The sequence below is a fragment of the Chaetodon auriga genome, chromosome 8 (assembly GCF_051107435.1).
Source record: "Chaetodon auriga isolate fChaAug3 chromosome 8, fChaAug3.hap1, whole genome shotgun sequence".
NCBI classification, from domain to species: domain Eukaryota; kingdom Metazoa; phylum Chordata; class Actinopteri; order Chaetodontiformes; family Chaetodontidae; genus Chaetodon; species Chaetodon auriga.
Window position 1 is genome coordinate 15,664,427 of NC_135081.1, and position 17,024 is coordinate 15,681,450.

Genomic DNA, 17,024 nt, shown 5'->3' on the forward strand with positions numbered 1-17,024 from the left:
CTGCTCACATACACAACTCTCACAGCATCAGGGAACATTAGGACTGACATGTTCTACCGTCTGTTTTAAAGGATCTGTCGGTGAACAGGAGAATTGTGCCATGTTCCAGTTTTGTTTTTGGTTGGCTTTGAACATACGCCTTGGCTTACATTTAGATCACTCACTGGGCCTTTACAGTCAGTGAAGTCATCTTGAAGCGTGAAGGAGGAGAGCACCATCCAGTGGCCTCAGAGAAAACAACACTTTCTGGCTGGTTCCCTCTAATATTACATTTACGCCATTGATGCTTCCTTCACTTGTATCTCCTCCTCACTCCTTGCCTCCTTCCACCAAATATGAGGAAATAGGTTGCAAAGACAGAGGAGTCAGCACTATTGCTCATATAATAATTACCTGTAATAAATCTTGTCTTCATTTGTGAAACAATTACTCATTGTTGCTGACATTGTATAACATGACACTGATATGTGTGTGTGTGCTTGTGTGTGTAAAATATTGGACCTAAAGCTGTTTATGTATTTAAATCAAACCATCTGAGAGGCGGAGGGATAAAATGTCTCATTGAAACTGCTCACAACTCATGTGTGAAAAGTGACATTAAGGTGCTCCAACAAGATACTGCTTTTTTTTGTGAGAGGTTACAAGCCAAAAGGATTGCCAACCACTGGTTAAATTGGTAGAAAGTTATTACATTTTATGGGAATGCCATACATATTTCTATGGAAAATCTTAGTCAGCAAAGTAACTATAAGTACCAAATAAATACAGTGGAATAGAAAATAATTAAAAATTCCCTGTGAAATGTATTGGAGTACTGAAAACTGTACTTAAGTACTGTTCTTGAGTACATGTGTCTTACTTTCCAGCACTGAATATATCATAAGATCTTACTAATCCTCAATTTCATTTGTAAATATATTGTAAAAAAAAATTCACTTTTTGGTCATTTAGACTAGCAGCACCACCACATGTGTATCTTTAAATCACAAAGGTTATGGAACTCTTTAGACTACAACTCATACCTGATGCATATTTGAAACTTTGCTTGCGTGTGAAGGACACCAAACCAGAGCAGCAGCGTCTTATATTCACATGTTCTGACAAATCTCCTGTGTGTGGTTTTAGTTTCATAGCCTTTTAACCTCTGTGCAGCCAGCGTGTGCACTTCAGGAGAAGTGAATCAAACCGCTGACAAACCACAGCAGTCACATTTCACATGATGTCAGAGACAGGGCGAAAAACACTCTGACAAAGGTGCAAATATGATGATATGATTGCTGAGTTAAACATATGACAGCAATAAGTGAAACGTGATTTGCTTTAACTTGGTATAAGAATGCTGTGATAAAAGACATCTATAGGAGCTCCTCGTATGCAATATATGTCTATATTTTGTACTTTGTTCTTCATATTACTTTCTAAGAAAAGTTGTACAAAGGTATGAGATAAGGAGCAAGTATGACAAGATAGGATTTAATGACATATGGTGAAGTCTGTCTTTATGGTACTTCAGTCAAGGGTCAAACAATGTCAGATTTGAAGAGGAGATTAAATATGGATACAATACGACTGTTGAACAAAAAAACTCTCAGTTAAGACCTTTTTTACGGTTAACAAAATGATGATGGCGTTGACCACTCATTCACTGACATCTGTGTCTCCCCTGTGGTTGGACTTGTGCTGTCCTTTTATGACTGAAGATGACTCATTTTTAAGGTAACATTGTAACCTTGCATAATGCAGTAATCTCAATTTGACACACACACACACACCCCTCAGCAGTAATGTCACCTGTTAAACAAACGTGCTCTTGCATTTACCTTTTTCTCCTCTCTCTGTGGAGGGAGTGGGGACCTCTTGTGAAATCTCTTCTCATTTTGATGTCTGGAGTTTATGGAAACAAAGATCCTTTATAATATTTTGATGATCTGCCTGCAGAAAAACAACATTACAGGCGAACGTGAACAAAATAAGCAACTGACCTCAGATACAAATGACAGAGTATGATAAAGCACCATGTGAGTTAAAATCATTCACATGGACACAGTTGACAAACATTAAATGAATAACAAGAATCTGATTTTATAATATTATGAAACTAAACAGACATTATGTTAATGATATACTGCGGGGGGATTATTGAAGAAGCATCAGCCTAGAAGAAGTATTATTTTTAAAGTTATTCACTGTTGTCCTCACTGCCATCATATCTTGTATAATCATCATCGTCATTAGCACTCACTGATTTTTTCAATTATTGTAAAAAGTTTGAAATAAATGTAGGCCTATAGTTCCTTTCCACTACTGTTTTGGTGGGCCCCCTTAATTACCTTTAATATCAATTCAGGTATTATTTTTCATAGTTACATTAAAAAAAAACAATAAAAACACTCTCATACTTGTCCACTTCGCCAGCAGCCAGTTAGCTTAGCTTAGCATAAATAATGGACACAGGGGGGAAAAGCTAGCCTGGCTTTGTCCAAAGGTTAAAAAAAAAAAAAAAGTAGTCTCCTCTGAAGTTCACCTGAAGTACACCTTCTCTCTCATGTGTTTAATCAGTGGAAAAACCAAACCGTATAAATGAAACGTTGTGATTTACAGGTTGTATTATGTGCAGGATTATTTCTCGGCCGGATGCAGTGACTTCCTGGATTGTCACGAGTTGCCAGGCAACCTCATGGACGACATTTTAATGAGGTGTACTGGTGGACGGGTTCTGTTACCTTCAGACAGAGCCAGGCTGACTAAGCTGCCTCCCCAGTGTTTGGCTAAACTAAGATAACCATATATTGTCTCAGCATACATGACAGTAGTGTCGATCTCCTCATTTAGCCTCCCTCTGGACAAGAAAGCGATCTTACATGCTTTTCCTAAAATGTTCACCTCTTTTATGGAATATTGTGGACGAAGCCTTGATCACAAGCTCAACACATGACAACACAGAAAGAAAAAAACCACCAAAGAAAAAAAAAAAAAAAAAGATGTGCACGTCTCTGAGGACGAAAGCGGGCGAGCGTCAACGCTGTCATTTCCCACGTAGGCTGGTCCGGCCGCTAAAGAGCCACGTGAGGAGGAGGAGGAGGAGGAGGAGGGCGGAACCGCGTTTGGTCCAGCGTGAGATCACTAACCCTGTCAAAAATAGACGGGAGGACAGACAGGGGTCTGGGGCGGCAGCGGCAAACAGTGGGTCAGTAGCTCCACCGAGTTTTTATTTTATTCTACTTTTCTCTGATACTTCTGCCTGTTTCATATGCTGCAGCTTGATGATACAGTTTAGGAGAAACCGCCGGTTGAGCTTTGAATTCCAGGCTGCTCCTCGCAAATTCGAGGAGGGGTTTGGGTTTTGAAAGGATGATATAAATTGTTTGGAGCTGTGAAATGTAAACGGGCTCTTCCTCTGACAGGACCCAGAAATGAGTGTGAAGGGCGAAGAGAAAATAATGGCCTCAGCCAAACAACAAAATGGAGATTTAAGGTACGTATTCAATTCTGTCTTTCTCTAACGGACTTCAGTACAGGTGTCATCAGGTGTCTGTGGTGTTCTCTTGAAAAATAAGTCATGGAAATAGACTTTATATTCGACTTTTTTTCCTTCTTTTTTTGTTTTTGTTTGTTTGTATGGTGCTTCCAGTGAGAGCAAAGACGATGAAAAGAAGAAAGAAAAACCACCAAAGATGCCCATGGTGGGCCCTATTGCTGTGGTAAGCTCAGTCAGCTCTCTTTGTCAGACCCAGGCGTTATTTTGCTCTTGGAGGGCTTAATGTAGCTTTATTTTTCAGTTTTCCCATTCTTTCCACTGTTTTTGTATTGCTGCAAAACGCGAATGAAATGTTATGTGTGCTAAGAGCAGGAAGCAGGAAAAGCCATATTGATTGAAGTGTTTTTGAGATTAACTGGAGGTTTATTTTGATGTTTTTCGACATGTCATGATGTCTAGGGGCGGTGAGATCTAACAGCAAGGTGTGTGTGTGCGTGTCGAGGTGTGTGTGAGGTGAGAGGGGAAGCTGGGGGGAGAGGATGGGAGTGCGGCACATCCTCCTGTTGTTTGGGTGGACTCCACCAGTCCCCTGCTGTGAGAATATAATAGCTCCTTAGACCAGAAAGTTTTCTCCCTGCTCTGATTTCATAATTCCAAATTCTTCCACCCAGCCAACTCTCAGGAGCATCGAGGGTACTCAGATACTGATTTCTGCTGCTTTCTCTTTGGTCTCTCCACACTCTCTCTTTGACATGGCTGTAGTTCAGGTTTTCAGACAGCTGGGACATTGTGCTGATCTGTATTGGGACAGTGATGGCCATGGTCAACGGGGTAGTGCTACCCCTCATGTGTATTGTGTTTGGAGACATGACGGACAGCTTTATACAGGACTCCATGGTGTCCCAAGTCAACCTGACTGACCTCAGTGAGTTTGCCGTTACAGACAGGCACACATAATTAACTGAAATAAGCACTTCAGAAGGAATATATTTAACACCTCTCAACGATGTCTTTCGTTGCCTCGTGTCTTTAGATTTCGCCAACCTAACAGGAGGCAACTTACAAGAGGACATGCATCTGTAAGTTTATAGTCTTCAAGTCTTTTTTATGTTTGTGATGAGTTTCATAATTGGAGGAAGCTCAGAGACATTAAACATAAAAATTCTAGCTTTTATTGCTGTGGGCATAAAATTACATTAGCTACTAAATTTTACTTCTACTACTACTGAAGTTTTCAAGTCAGATGTGTCACAGTGCTTCTCTTCTTCCAGCTTTGCCATCTACTACTCCATCATGGGCGCCGTCGTGCTGGTGGCAGCCTACATGCAGGTGTCCTTCTGGACCCTGGCAGCCGGGCGGCAGGTCAAACGCATCCGCAAGCTGTTTTTCCACTGTATCATGCAGCAGGAGATTGGCTGGTTTGATGTCAATGAGACAGGAGAGCTCAACACGCGCCTCACCGAGTGAGTCACAGAGAAATCACACGCTGTAGTTCAGGGGAGAGGAATTGAATTTTATAACTGAACACAAATATCACAATAACCATGAATGAGATAGCTGGAAGTGCTTCTGATGTCAGATGGGAGTGATGATGATGATGATGCTACTCGCAGCTGGTTTTGAAGGTTTCGGTCAGTCAGTCTTTGCATGAGTCAGTTTTAAAAATAACTTTGTAGGCTGTTCCAAACAAAGATGCAAACTTCAGTGGCTTCAATGTCTCCTCAGGATGGGAAGTCCTCAGGATGTACAAACAGTTCCTAGAAAACCAGCAGAGGGAGGTTGTTTTATCTGCCGTAGCTTTGAGCTCATTGTTTCTTTGCAGTTCAGTGGTTTCGTGTTGTAGGTTGGCAGGCACATCAGCTGGTTTCACATTGAACAGACATTTGCTATTACTGAGTTTCCACCTCAGGGTTTCCTTAATCTCTATGAATTATTGCAGACAAACAGACACTTTGGAACAATTTTGTGCGGTGTTAGCAGCTCCACAGCAGCAACAAGGCACTCCTTCACAAATTCTCCTTATGAATGAGGTTTCAGCTTCTTAGCTAGTAGCTCGCTCAGTACAACGCTTCCTGTTTAACACTGGCTGCGTCAGAATGTGGTCTTGTGAAAGCTGCTTGCCAGATTCTGCTCTGAGAGTTACCTTCATCCGAGCACATTGTTTGAAGTTGCATGTTTGAAGCTGCAATTATGCTAAAGATTGATTGGCCTTTTTCATCACTGTGAGCAACATTAGCTAGACTAGCAACACTCAATGTAACCGCTGCGTGCTGCATTCAGGGACCACTCAGAGGGACACATTAGTCTATTTTCTTTTACTGCAGAAGAAAAGTAATTGCTGTTTTTTGGTTTTTTTTTGTATTTCTCTGTTGCTTTTTTGTATTCATGAATCTTCTTTGCCGCTTCAAACCATCTCATGGGCCTGCATGGGGCCCACATGCCAGACAATCCCCACCTCTGCTCTAGTTCATATTTCATATTTCATGTGTAATCCTGAGGTGTAGAAGATGCTGAATAATTCTTTGTTCTCTGTGTTTTTGTTCTTTGTTTTATTGTTTGTTTTTTTTTCCAGCATTTTTTTATTATTGCATATTATAATCCTTTATTTCAAGTTAAAACTTTAAGATCTGGATTAGTAAAGTTGCAGAGTTTTCACCTGACAGCCACAAAATAGTTTGTGCTCTTTCATAATATATAGAAATTTCACAGCACTCTGTCGATCATTGGTGGACAACATGCTGTTTATGTTTGCATGTGCAGTGATGTCTATAAGATCCAGGAGGGTATTGGTGATAAGGCAGGGATGCTGATCCAGGCCTACACAACCTTCATCACATCCTTCATCATCGGCTTCACCAAAGGCTGGAAACTCACCCTGGTCATTCTGGCTGTCAGCCCTGTGCTGGGCATTTCAGCTGCGCTTTTCAGTAAGGTAAGCATCTCTCTTTGTGTTGTTATTGTAAATATTACATTCTCTTTGTCCACCTTCCCTCGCAGCCCTCTTCAGGTATTCTTAATAACATTATGTCCCTCTCCTTGTCTGAGCAGGTGCTGGCGTCTTTCACTACTAAAGAGCAGTCCGCATATGCCAAAGCTGGAGCTGTGGCAGAAGAGGTTCTCTCTGCTATCAGGACAGTGTTTGCCTTCAGTGGTCAGGACAAAGAGATCGAGAGGTGTGTGCAGTGTGTTTTAAGCAAAACTTTGTGGAGCACATTACATAGAAAAAGATGGATCACCATGTGCTTCACAAACACTGAAAAATCCACAAGAAAAGTACATAAAAAGCAAAGCGGAAATTATTTTGAAGAGACATATTCAAATCAAAATTAGATTGATGGTGAATCACTTAGAGTTAATACAGTGAATGGGATGAAATATAGTATCAGTAGTTTCAAGGTGCTTTTTGTCACCTACCTAATTGCTGACTGTCAGGGCTTGAACAGCCGAATCCAAAGAGTTGCCATAAAATGATAACTGACTAATCTCATGACAATGAATGTGGTTATTTTCTGTTCCACGAAGCAAAACATCTGTGCAGGGCAAATAAATAAATCCATAAAAAAAAGACACCGGAAAGGCTGTAACTGGATACAACCTATATAAACCCATAGAATTAGAGTGTTTTCTGCTGCCAAAGGGCTCTGTTGTCATTGTAATCTAATTCATATTTAACCCTTGCTTTGCTCTGCACTGAACCAACACTCATGATTGTGTCTGTGTGTGTGTTGCACCACAGATATAATAAGAACCTGGAGACTGCTAAGAAAATGGGAATAAAGAAGGCGATCTCTTCTAACTTCGCCATGGGCCTCACCTTCCTGATGATCTACCTGTCCTATGCTCTGGCCTTCTGGTACGGGAGCACACTCGTCCAGAGTGGAGAGTACACCATTGGAACTGTGCTCACCGTGAGTAGACACATTATGACAGAATCTGTAGTTATTTTTTCCCTTTCAGCATAAGGGAGACCCTGAAAAAGAGGGTTACTAACGCTGATGTGTGTGTGTGTGTGTGTGTGTGTGTGTGTGTGTGTGTGTGTGTGTGTGTCTTTGTCTTAAGGTGTTCTTTGTTGTGCTTATTGGAGCGTTCACTGTGGGACAGACCTCTCCCAACATCCAGACGTTTGCCAGTGCCCGCGGAGCTGCACATAAAGTCTACAGCATTATTGATCATGTAAGGAATGTAACATTATTTCCCCAAAGCACACGTCAAAAGATTTTTTTAATCTCTTTGCTGCCGGGCAGTTGTCAGTTTGTATTACCGAACATGCACCTCTGCACTCAGGCTCTCTGGGGGGTGGCTTTGATTAAGCCAACAACCTGGAGTCAGTAATGAGATGTTGGATTTTGCTCTAATTGGAGCACCTGCTGTTTGAATGAAGATTGCTGGTCATTTGGTTGATATTGCACAGCTGTGCACTTTGACCGATTTCCTTATTACAAATGTGAATGCCTGAGCAGTCCTCCTTGAATGGTCCTCTCTATGTGTGTACAGTTTCTCTAGAAGACCTCAGTTCCCACCGTAGCTCAGACAGGGAGAGACTTCCTATCTGCTATCTGCCGGAATGGTCTCTAAATATTATGTTAATGTGTGACTGTCTGATGTCTCTGTGTTGTCTAACCTTGAGACCTTTGGGCCCCTAAATGTAGAGAAGGCCTGTGATAGCAAATTCACCGACATCTTGCTTTTATTTGCTTTCATTTTATCTCTATTTCATGTACTGCGTTTCTATCACATCCCATTTTATGTCTCGCTTTTGTCTTTTATTCTGACGCCTGATCTGGAGTGGTGCTTCATAAATAAACTCCACTGTCTAGTCTTAATTACCAAAGGGTGAGGCCTCCAAGAGAGACGCACAACAGGTTCAACTCCTCAAAAGCAAAGCAAGAGAGAGAATAGCGATTTGTGTGTTTAACCGCACCGCGAGAAGCAGTGAAAACACAAAGAGCTGTGGAAATAAACATTAGCCTTGTTAAATACGCTCACCCTAACCTGGAGGGCTGAGCGGCTTCCTCCCATTGTCTGTTTGAGGTTATGATAATAATCAGATTCTTTATCCAGCTGTGGCCAAGCTACAAACCAGAACGAAGCTTTTTGAGTTTTTTTGAAGTAAAAATATTGTTCACTCTTGTCTCAACAGAAACCAAGCATTGACAGCTTTTCAGAGGCCGGTTTCAAGCCTGACTACATCAAGGGAGACATAGAGTTCAAGAACATTCACTTCACCTACCCCTCAAGGCCGGAAGTCAAAGTGTGTTCCCCGTGGACACTGTCTGAACTTTATAAGAGAAAACAATCAACAGACATTATATTACTTGAAACTGTATCTCAGAACTGACGTTGTTTTCATTTGTAGATTTTAGATAACTTGTCTCTGAAAGTGGCGAGCGGACAGACCATTGCTTTGGTGGGGAGCAGCGGCTGTGGCAAAAGCACCACGATCCAGCTGCTGCAGAGGTTCTACGATCCTCAGGAAGGATCTGTAAGTGATATTTCTGACCCACTTCATTCAAAGGATTGTTTCCGTATTTGCCAAGAATACTCCACCGATTTAGCAGTGCACCCCTGTAACATCGTCAGACTCATGATAGACAGTTTAAAAACAACATAACTTGCAGCAAAACCAGAGATATCGTTTTTTATTCCATGCATTCTTATTCCTTGTAAAACCTGGTGATGAAACTAGATCACCAATGCTTCAGTCGCAGATTCAGGTGTGTAATGCTAGTAGCTCCTAATGTAGGCTGTAGCTGCTAGAATAGGGGGAAATTAAGTGCTGTGACTGGCTCTCACTTTTTAGGTATGTATTGACGGTCACGACATCCGTTCTCTTAACATCCGCTACCTGAGAGAGATGATCGGAGTGGTGAGTCAGGAGCCCATCCTCTTTGCCACCACCATCACTGAGAACATCAGATATGGCCGGCCTGACGTAACGCAGCAGGAGATCGAACAGGCTACCAAGGAGGCTAACGCTTACGACTTCATTATGAACCTTCCCAACGTGAGGCTGTATTTCTGACTCCTTGTCCTCTGTGATTATCAAGACCTCCGTCTGCCACTTGCTAATGTTGAGACTCATCACTCCCATTGCAGAAGTTTGATACGCTGGTTGGAGACCGAGGGACTCAGATGAGTGGAGGACAGAAGCAGAGGATTGCGATTGCTCGAGCTCTAGTCCGCAACCCCAAAATCCTTCTGCTGGACGAAGCCACGTCTGCACTCGATGCTGAGAGTGAGACCATTGTGCAGGCTGCACTCGACAAGGTACAGAAACATTCTCTGCCTCATTCAGGACGCAGCCGTAATGCTTACTTTGCATTTTGACATTGATGCAGTCATTGTGCTGCATTTAAAATTAAATATTTATTAAAAAGTGCCAACTGCAAACATGTCATATGTACATAAATAAACATTTAAGCTCCTCCTTGTGAACGTAAGCAAAAACTCAGACGCGTATCGTTGTGTGCAGGTCCGACTGGGTCGTACCACCATAGTTGTTGCCCACCGCCTCTCCACCATCAGGAACGCTGACGTCATTGCTGGCTTCCAGAAAGGTGACATTGTAGAGTTGGGGACTCACAGCCAGCTGATGGAAAGAAAGGGGGTCTACCATAGTCTGGTCACCATGCAGGTACCATACACACACAGAAACACTTTGACACGCTGTTTGCTTGGACTGGATCTTTTGAATGTCAGAATGGTCAGATTTGACCTTGTTCATGTCTGCTGTGTCTTCCTGTCTCTCCCTACTGCAGACCTTTCAGAAAGTCGAGGATGGGGAGGAGGCAGAATGTGAGCTGCCTGCAGGTGAGAAGAGCCCATTAGTCAAGACCTTCTCTCAGTCCTCTCTGCACAGGAGGAAGTCCACAAGAGGCTCCTCCTTCGCTGTCTCAGAGGGAGACAAAGAGGAGAAAGAAAAGTTCAAGTGTGACCAGGACAAGACAGAAGAGGTGAGCTGTGGTGCAACATCTCTGGCATTTAAGTGGCTGGGCCAATGTTTTCACATGAGGTAGAAGAAAAGAAAAATGGATCAAACCGTCTTCAGTGTTCTATTTACCAGCCTATGTAGACTGTAGACTTTTATACTGTATGGTCTCACAGTCCAACCCCACAGTTACCAGAGATCCTGTCATCAGATGCCTTGCTCTTTCTCTCCCTTCCTGCAGGATGAAAATGTTCCCTCCGTGTCGTTCTTAAAAGTGATGCGTCTCAACAGTTCTGAGTGGCTGTACATTCTGGTGGGGACTATCTGTGCCATCATTAACGGCGCAATGCAGCCATTGTTCGCTGTCATCTTCTCCAAGATCATCACTGTAGGTTACTCATGGTTCCTGTGTACGACAAAACTTATTTTAATGTGTCATGTTAATTGCAGCATTAATCAGGTGTTGTGGAAGGCTACGAACGAGGTGTTTTTGTCTCTCCTCTCAGGTGTTTGCAGAGCCAGATGAAGAAGTTGTCAAAGAAAGATCCGAATTCTTTTCCCTGATGTTTGTTATGATTGGAGGTGTAGCCTTCATCACCATGTTTCTACAGGTATGCATGGACACACTCTGATGCACACACACACACACACACACACACACACACACACACACACATGCATGTTAACTTCCGGGGTGTGTTCACTGCCCCCAAGGAATAGTTTGATATAGTTTGACCTCTTGCAGAGAGTTGGGTGAGAAGATTTATACCTTTCTCATGTCTGTTCAATAAATTTGGTAATATACAACCTGCAGCAACAGCTAGAAACAGTTAGCCTGGCTCTGCCAAAGGTAACAAAATCTGCTCAACCGCACCTCTTAAGCTGACTAATGAATATTTGTATCTTGTATTTGTATCATTTCAAGTGTCACCTGCGCGCACACACACACACATACAATAGTATGTTGCAGTGTAAACACATGCAGGTCACTTGACAGTTTATCGCTAGTTCACCGTCCAGACCTGCTCATGTCCTGTCTGTCTGTAAACTTTCATCAGGGTTTCTGTTTTGGTAAATCTGGAGAGATTCTGACCCTGAAGCTGAGACTCAGGGCCTTTACGTCCATGATGAGACAGGTGAGTACATAAAACTGAAATGAGAAACCCACACAGGGTTCTACATATTAATAATAATAATTAGTAGTAGTACAGATGAGAGGATTTACAGAATATAAAAAAAATAGTATGCTACTGTATGACACAAGGGCACATGTATCAAGCAGCACTGAGCCCATACATAAACAGATGGAAGTGCAAAATAAAATAATTAATCATGTAATCATGTATAAATAAGTAAAATGTGGATAAAAGAAATAAGCTGTAAAGCAGGTGAAATTTAGGTCAAGGAAGAAACCACATATATAAAAAAAATAAGATGCAAGTATAAGAGACAATCTGGTATTAAGCAGATGTCAATAGAAGAAGAAACTCTTGCATTCGAAACAGATGAAAGTGTATAAAAAGTATCTGAAAGTGTTTATAAAAAACATTTAAATGATGATATTAAAACAAGCACAATTAAAATGTGACTAAAGTTAAAGTAAAACACCATAACGTAGTTGTATAAGGAGGAAATATGGATGTGATGTGACGATGGAAAAGGAAGATGTTGAGTGTCGGTTGTCTTGTAAAATTGAGTTTTAAGGACACATCTTAAACTTATCCCTGTCTTCTTGTAGGACCTCGGCTGGTATGACAACCCCAAAAACAGTGTTGGAGCACTCACAACGAGACTGGCTACTGACGCCGCCCAAGTACAAGGGGTAAGTCTCAACACACACACTCGGACAACAAACATAGCTGTTAGACAGAGACTACCATAACGAGTCATCGAATGAAATCAGTGATCTGGTCGTCTGCGTGGTTCCCATCTTCCACGTCTGCTCAGGCCACAGGAGCACGTTTGGCCACGCTGATGCAGAACTTCGCCAACATGGGCACCAGTGTGGTCATAGCCTTTGTGTACGGCTGGGAGTTGACCCTGCTCATCCTGGCCGTGGTGCCCGTCATAGCACTGGCTGGCGCTGCGGAGATGAAGCTGCTCACAGGACACGCTGCTGAAGACAAGAAGGAGCTGGAGAAGGCTGGAAAGGTAGCCATTTCTTAAAGGACGAGCACCGTTTGTTGAAACGCTGACCTTTAGATATATAGTGGATTTAATGTTTGTATGGCTTGTCTTTCCAGATTGCTACAGAGGCCATCGAGAATATCCGTACTGTTGTCTCTCTCAACAGAGAACCGAAGTTTGAGTCTTTGTATCAGGAAAACCTGGAAGTGCCTTACAAGTACGGAAAATGACTTTATTTTACTAAAGGCCATCGTCTTCACAGGATATATGAACAAACAACATGAATGTATTATAATTCAAAGTACTTCACTTCAAGAGAGCTCTCTCTGATGCCACCCTTCTGTTGCTCTCTGTCCAGGAACTCCAAGAAGAAGGCCCATGTGTATGGTTTCACCTTCTCCTTCTCCCAGGCCATGATCTACTTCGCCTACGCAGCCTGTTTCCGCTTTGGAGCTTGGCTCATTCAGGAAAAACGGATGGAGGTTGAGGGGGTATTCCTGTGAGTGAGCAGACAGCGTGATTTTGTCTTGTCTCTTAATCTGATGTTTAACAGCCAGGAGTTTTGGTTTATGAGAGAGAAGCTGTCCAACAGTTTGCGTGCACTGATAGTTTACAGCAGGTTACGTAAGACCAAAGCATTCCTGGTGGGAGGACAGACTGTTTATATGGCTCTTAATCATTACCCTGGCCTAAAGCAGTTCAAGAGTCACTGTCAATGGGTGGACTTCAAACCCAGAGTACAGTCGCTCGAGACACCAGTACCTTTGCTGATCCAACAGACACACACGTGTTTCAGGTTGCCGAGGGAACTCAGGGTGTCATTGCTGGGAGGAGCCATCGCCTTCATTTTTATTCTACCTGTTAGAGAAAGTCCAAAGTTCATTGCAAGCTCAGCTTTTCAGGGCAAAAACAGCTACAAAACACAGAAATATTAACTTCAACCTCACTGAACACTTGACTCTTCGGTGTGAAAGGTAAAACTAACGTGTGCTTGACCTCTTCCCCCAGTGTGATTTCAGCTGTTCTGTATGGTGCCATGGCTGTCGGAGAGGCCAACTCCTTCACTCCAAACTATGCTAAGGCCAAACTCTCAGCCGCCCACCTCATGATGCTGATCGACAAAGAGCCTGCCATTGATAATCTGTCAAAGGAGGGAGAGTCACCGGTGCATAACACAAAACGCCAGACACCATACCTATAATACAGCTTTTCACGCACACGCTAACACATCGCTCTTCTCTCTCATCCTTTAAAACTTCAGGAGAAATTTGACGGCAACGTGTGCTTTGACAATGTTAAGTTCAACTACCCTTCACGCCCTGATGTGCCCATCCTCCAAGGGCTGAACCTGAAGGTTAAAAAGGGAGAGACTCTGGCCTTGGTGGGGAGCAGCGGCTGTGGCAAGAGCACCACCATCCAGCTGCTGGAGAGGTTCTACGACCCCAGAAATGGGAAAGTGGTGAGAAGACAAATACACACCCACGCTCTTTGTACTTGGCTGCTGACCACTGGTGCCTCCTCACCTACTGTTAGTTAGCTAATGGTTAGCCAGCCAGGGTGTTTATGGCTGCTTTATGGTACTGTGCTGATGAGACAGGGACCTAGAAGACAGCAGAAGGTCTGTGGAGCATGTTTGTTCTTATCTTTACTGCACCAACTGTTACAGGTTATCTTGATTTGGCAGGTGTTGTTGCTGACAGTCCAGGTACTGAAGAAAACAATAGGATTTAGTATTTGTTAATTCAAGGCCACTAATTTAAAGCATCTGTTCAGTTGCTCATCCAGTGGAGCAAGAATCTTGTTTCAGAAATGTTTTCGTTTCTGAATCACCATCAACTGTGACTTGGTGATTTATTGAGGGTTTTTTGTTTTTGTTTTTGTTTTTTTTTTTGCTTTGGTTGGCCCACTACTTGAATGTTTTGGTTCAGGCTCACTGCTCTGGCCAGATCAGGTGTGAAAAAGAATGGAAGGCCCTAAAATCCCCTGATACACTGCCTTCTCAGTAGTACTGAGAGAGTTGGTGGAGACTGAAAAAAGAGGCCAAAAAAGCCCCACCACTCATTCTGCAATCATTTTCTCCATCAGGGGCTGGACGGTATAAATATAAAGCAGCTGAACATCCACTGGTTGAGATCCCAGATAGGCATCGTGTCCCAGGAGCCTGTGCTGTTCGACTGCACCTTGGCTGAAAACATCGCTTATGGAGACAACAGACGCACTGTAGGCATGGAGGAGATAGAGGCAGCAGCTCGAGCAGCCAACATTCACAACTTCATCGAAAACCTGCCAAAGGTAACTGTGGTGATTTGTCAGTGGTGCTCTCCTCTCAGTCATAAATAATGTGTTTTATTTTACACATTTCTTTTTTATATCCAGCAGTTATTATCTTTACATCTCATGGCTCTGTGAAGTCACCAAACTTTACAAGCATTGTTTACCCAAATTACAATAACTGCATATAGACTCGACTAGATAAATCTTAACTAAAACAATATTCTCTATTTTCATTAGAATTAGCACCAATTTCAAGGAAACTTCACAGGAAATTAACAAGAGATGATTGACCCTTGAAATAAAGTGTTCATAGTTCACAGGGAGGAATGTGGATTTCAGGATGCTTCTGTCGTTATTTTGGTGATATATTAAAGATATTATGTTCCTCTGCACTCTCTCTCTCTGTATGAGCAGAAGTATGACACTCAGGCAGGCGATAAGGGAACGCAGCTGTCAGGTGGCCAGAAACAGCGTATTGCCATAGCGAGAGCCATCCTCCGCAACCCCAAAGTGTTGCTCCTGGACGAGGCCACCTCCGCACTCGACACTGAGAGTGAGAAGGTGAGCGTTTTTCCCTCTGCTCACAAGTCACCAGAGGCTGAATGTACCGAATGAATCCATCCCACAATGATGCCGACACCAGCGAGTCGTTGAGAGGAATATCTGTCAAAGCAGAATTTCAGTGTACCAAAGTGGAAGATAAGTCAAACATTTATTTAACCGTTAGGGTCATAATTGACAGAGATGCCATTTGACCGTTTTAAAAAAAGTTTACAGTGTTAAATCAGATCTTTTTATGTTTTAATAAAAGAGGAGCAGTAAACCAGACTGCTTTCTAAATGGTGATTCACAGAATGGCTCAAGGTCAAGTTTCAAATGTTTCCTCCATAAAATGATGGAAATTACTGTGCTCCCAACCTCATCAACCAACACTGAAGGCGAAATACAAGATATAAATACTTGTATACAATGACACAAGAAGAAATAATCCACAGGCGATAACAGAGTTAAGAATGAAAGTCTGTGGATTCGATAACCAGAGATTTCCCAAATTCTGGTCATGTGAGGTTACTGTCGTCATTCTGGTCTTTCCAGGTGGTGCAGGACGCGTTGGACCAGGCCAGGAAGGGCAGGACGTGTATCATTGTGGCCCACCGTCTGTCCACCATCCAAAACGCAGACCGCATCGCTGTCTTCCAGGGAGGAGTGGTGGTCGAACAGGGCACACATCAACAGCTGCTGGCCATGAAGGGAGTCTATCACATGCTGGTGACCAAACAGATGGGCCACCACAGCGAATGAAAGGACGAGGGGGGGCGGGCACAGGGAGCACTACAACACCCATTGCTTTTGATGTTTGTCTTTCCAGAGGGAGTGATTTAGGCTCGCTGCTTCGCATTCGGACGGTTTGAACAGCTTCGGTGGAGCAGTTTGGGTGTGAATGTGCTTTCAGTCATAACTACTACTGTTCATTAGTTGTCACTGTTGTGGGCCTTTTTCAAAGAAGGTGTTTTGGCATGTGGCAGTAGGACGAGCACAAGTGTAAATAATAAAATGAATGGCTGTATTCCATTTAGCTGCTCCAGGTGGCTCACTGCCACGGCTTACTGGGACACTTGAATGTTTTTAGTGAGACTTGATTTTCCTGCAATGATCAAAAAGTCAAAATGTCGCCTGTGAAAAAGGCCCACTGTATCATTCCCGCTCGTTTTCTTTCTTCTTCGCCTTGTTTGAAAAGATCCATTCACATTTAGTGGCACCCTCTGTTAACTGCAAAATACTTATGACAAGTGTCCTTTGCCAATACACTGGATTTATGTATGATAGTGCCTCTGACACTGGGATCATCTTCACAAATAAGTTGTGTTCTACAGTTCACATACTGAGGAAAATTCTTTGATAATTTATTATAATCATACAGCTTGTTTGCTACAGTCTGAGTTCACAAATGAGCAGAAGTGCCTGAACTGTTTAACCCAGGAAAATATTGTATACACAGGGCTGTGCACATTTCATTTTTCAGTCACACACTAGTACTATTTTGTTTCTACAAATGCACAGAATTACTAACCTTTTTGGAAAATATGCTTGTATGTAACTATTAAAAGTTTTATATTCAATTATTGAACCATCGGCGCATTTCAACATCGTTTTATTAATTTAACCGGACAAAACTGAAAGAGCAGATGGAATCTTCACCTTGTTACAACTTCACTA

General features: G+C 42.6%; 1 protein-coding gene across 1 annotated transcript; it reads left to right on the plus strand.

The window, feature by feature from the left end:
* The first annotated feature begins 3,121 nt into the window (after positions 1 to 3,121).
* Positions 3,122 to 16,938, plus strand: abcb4 (ATP-binding cassette, sub-family B (MDR/TAP), member 4). The gene is made up of 28 exons (XM_076738081.1): positions 3,122 to 3,187; positions 3,405 to 3,475; positions 3,632 to 3,701; positions 4,241 to 4,403; positions 4,512 to 4,557; positions 4,750 to 4,941; positions 6,239 to 6,410; positions 6,527 to 6,651; positions 7,215 to 7,386; positions 7,538 to 7,651; positions 8,619 to 8,729; positions 8,835 to 8,960; positions 9,279 to 9,482; positions 9,575 to 9,745; positions 9,951 to 10,112; positions 10,237 to 10,431; positions 10,648 to 10,794; positions 10,913 to 11,017; positions 11,465 to 11,542; positions 12,145 to 12,228; positions 12,354 to 12,557; positions 12,650 to 12,750; positions 12,892 to 13,032; positions 13,542 to 13,698; positions 13,795 to 13,992; positions 14,619 to 14,825; positions 15,222 to 15,368; positions 15,903 to 16,938. Exons 2-28 carry the CDS (start codon positions 3,414 to 3,416, stop codon positions 16,107 to 16,109), a joined length of 3,861 nt encoding a protein of 1,286 aa, XP_076594196.1. The 5' UTR covers positions 3,122 to 3,187; positions 3,405 to 3,413; the 3' UTR covers positions 16,110 to 16,938.
* The last annotated feature ends 86 nt before the right edge of the window (positions 16,939 to 17,024 follow it).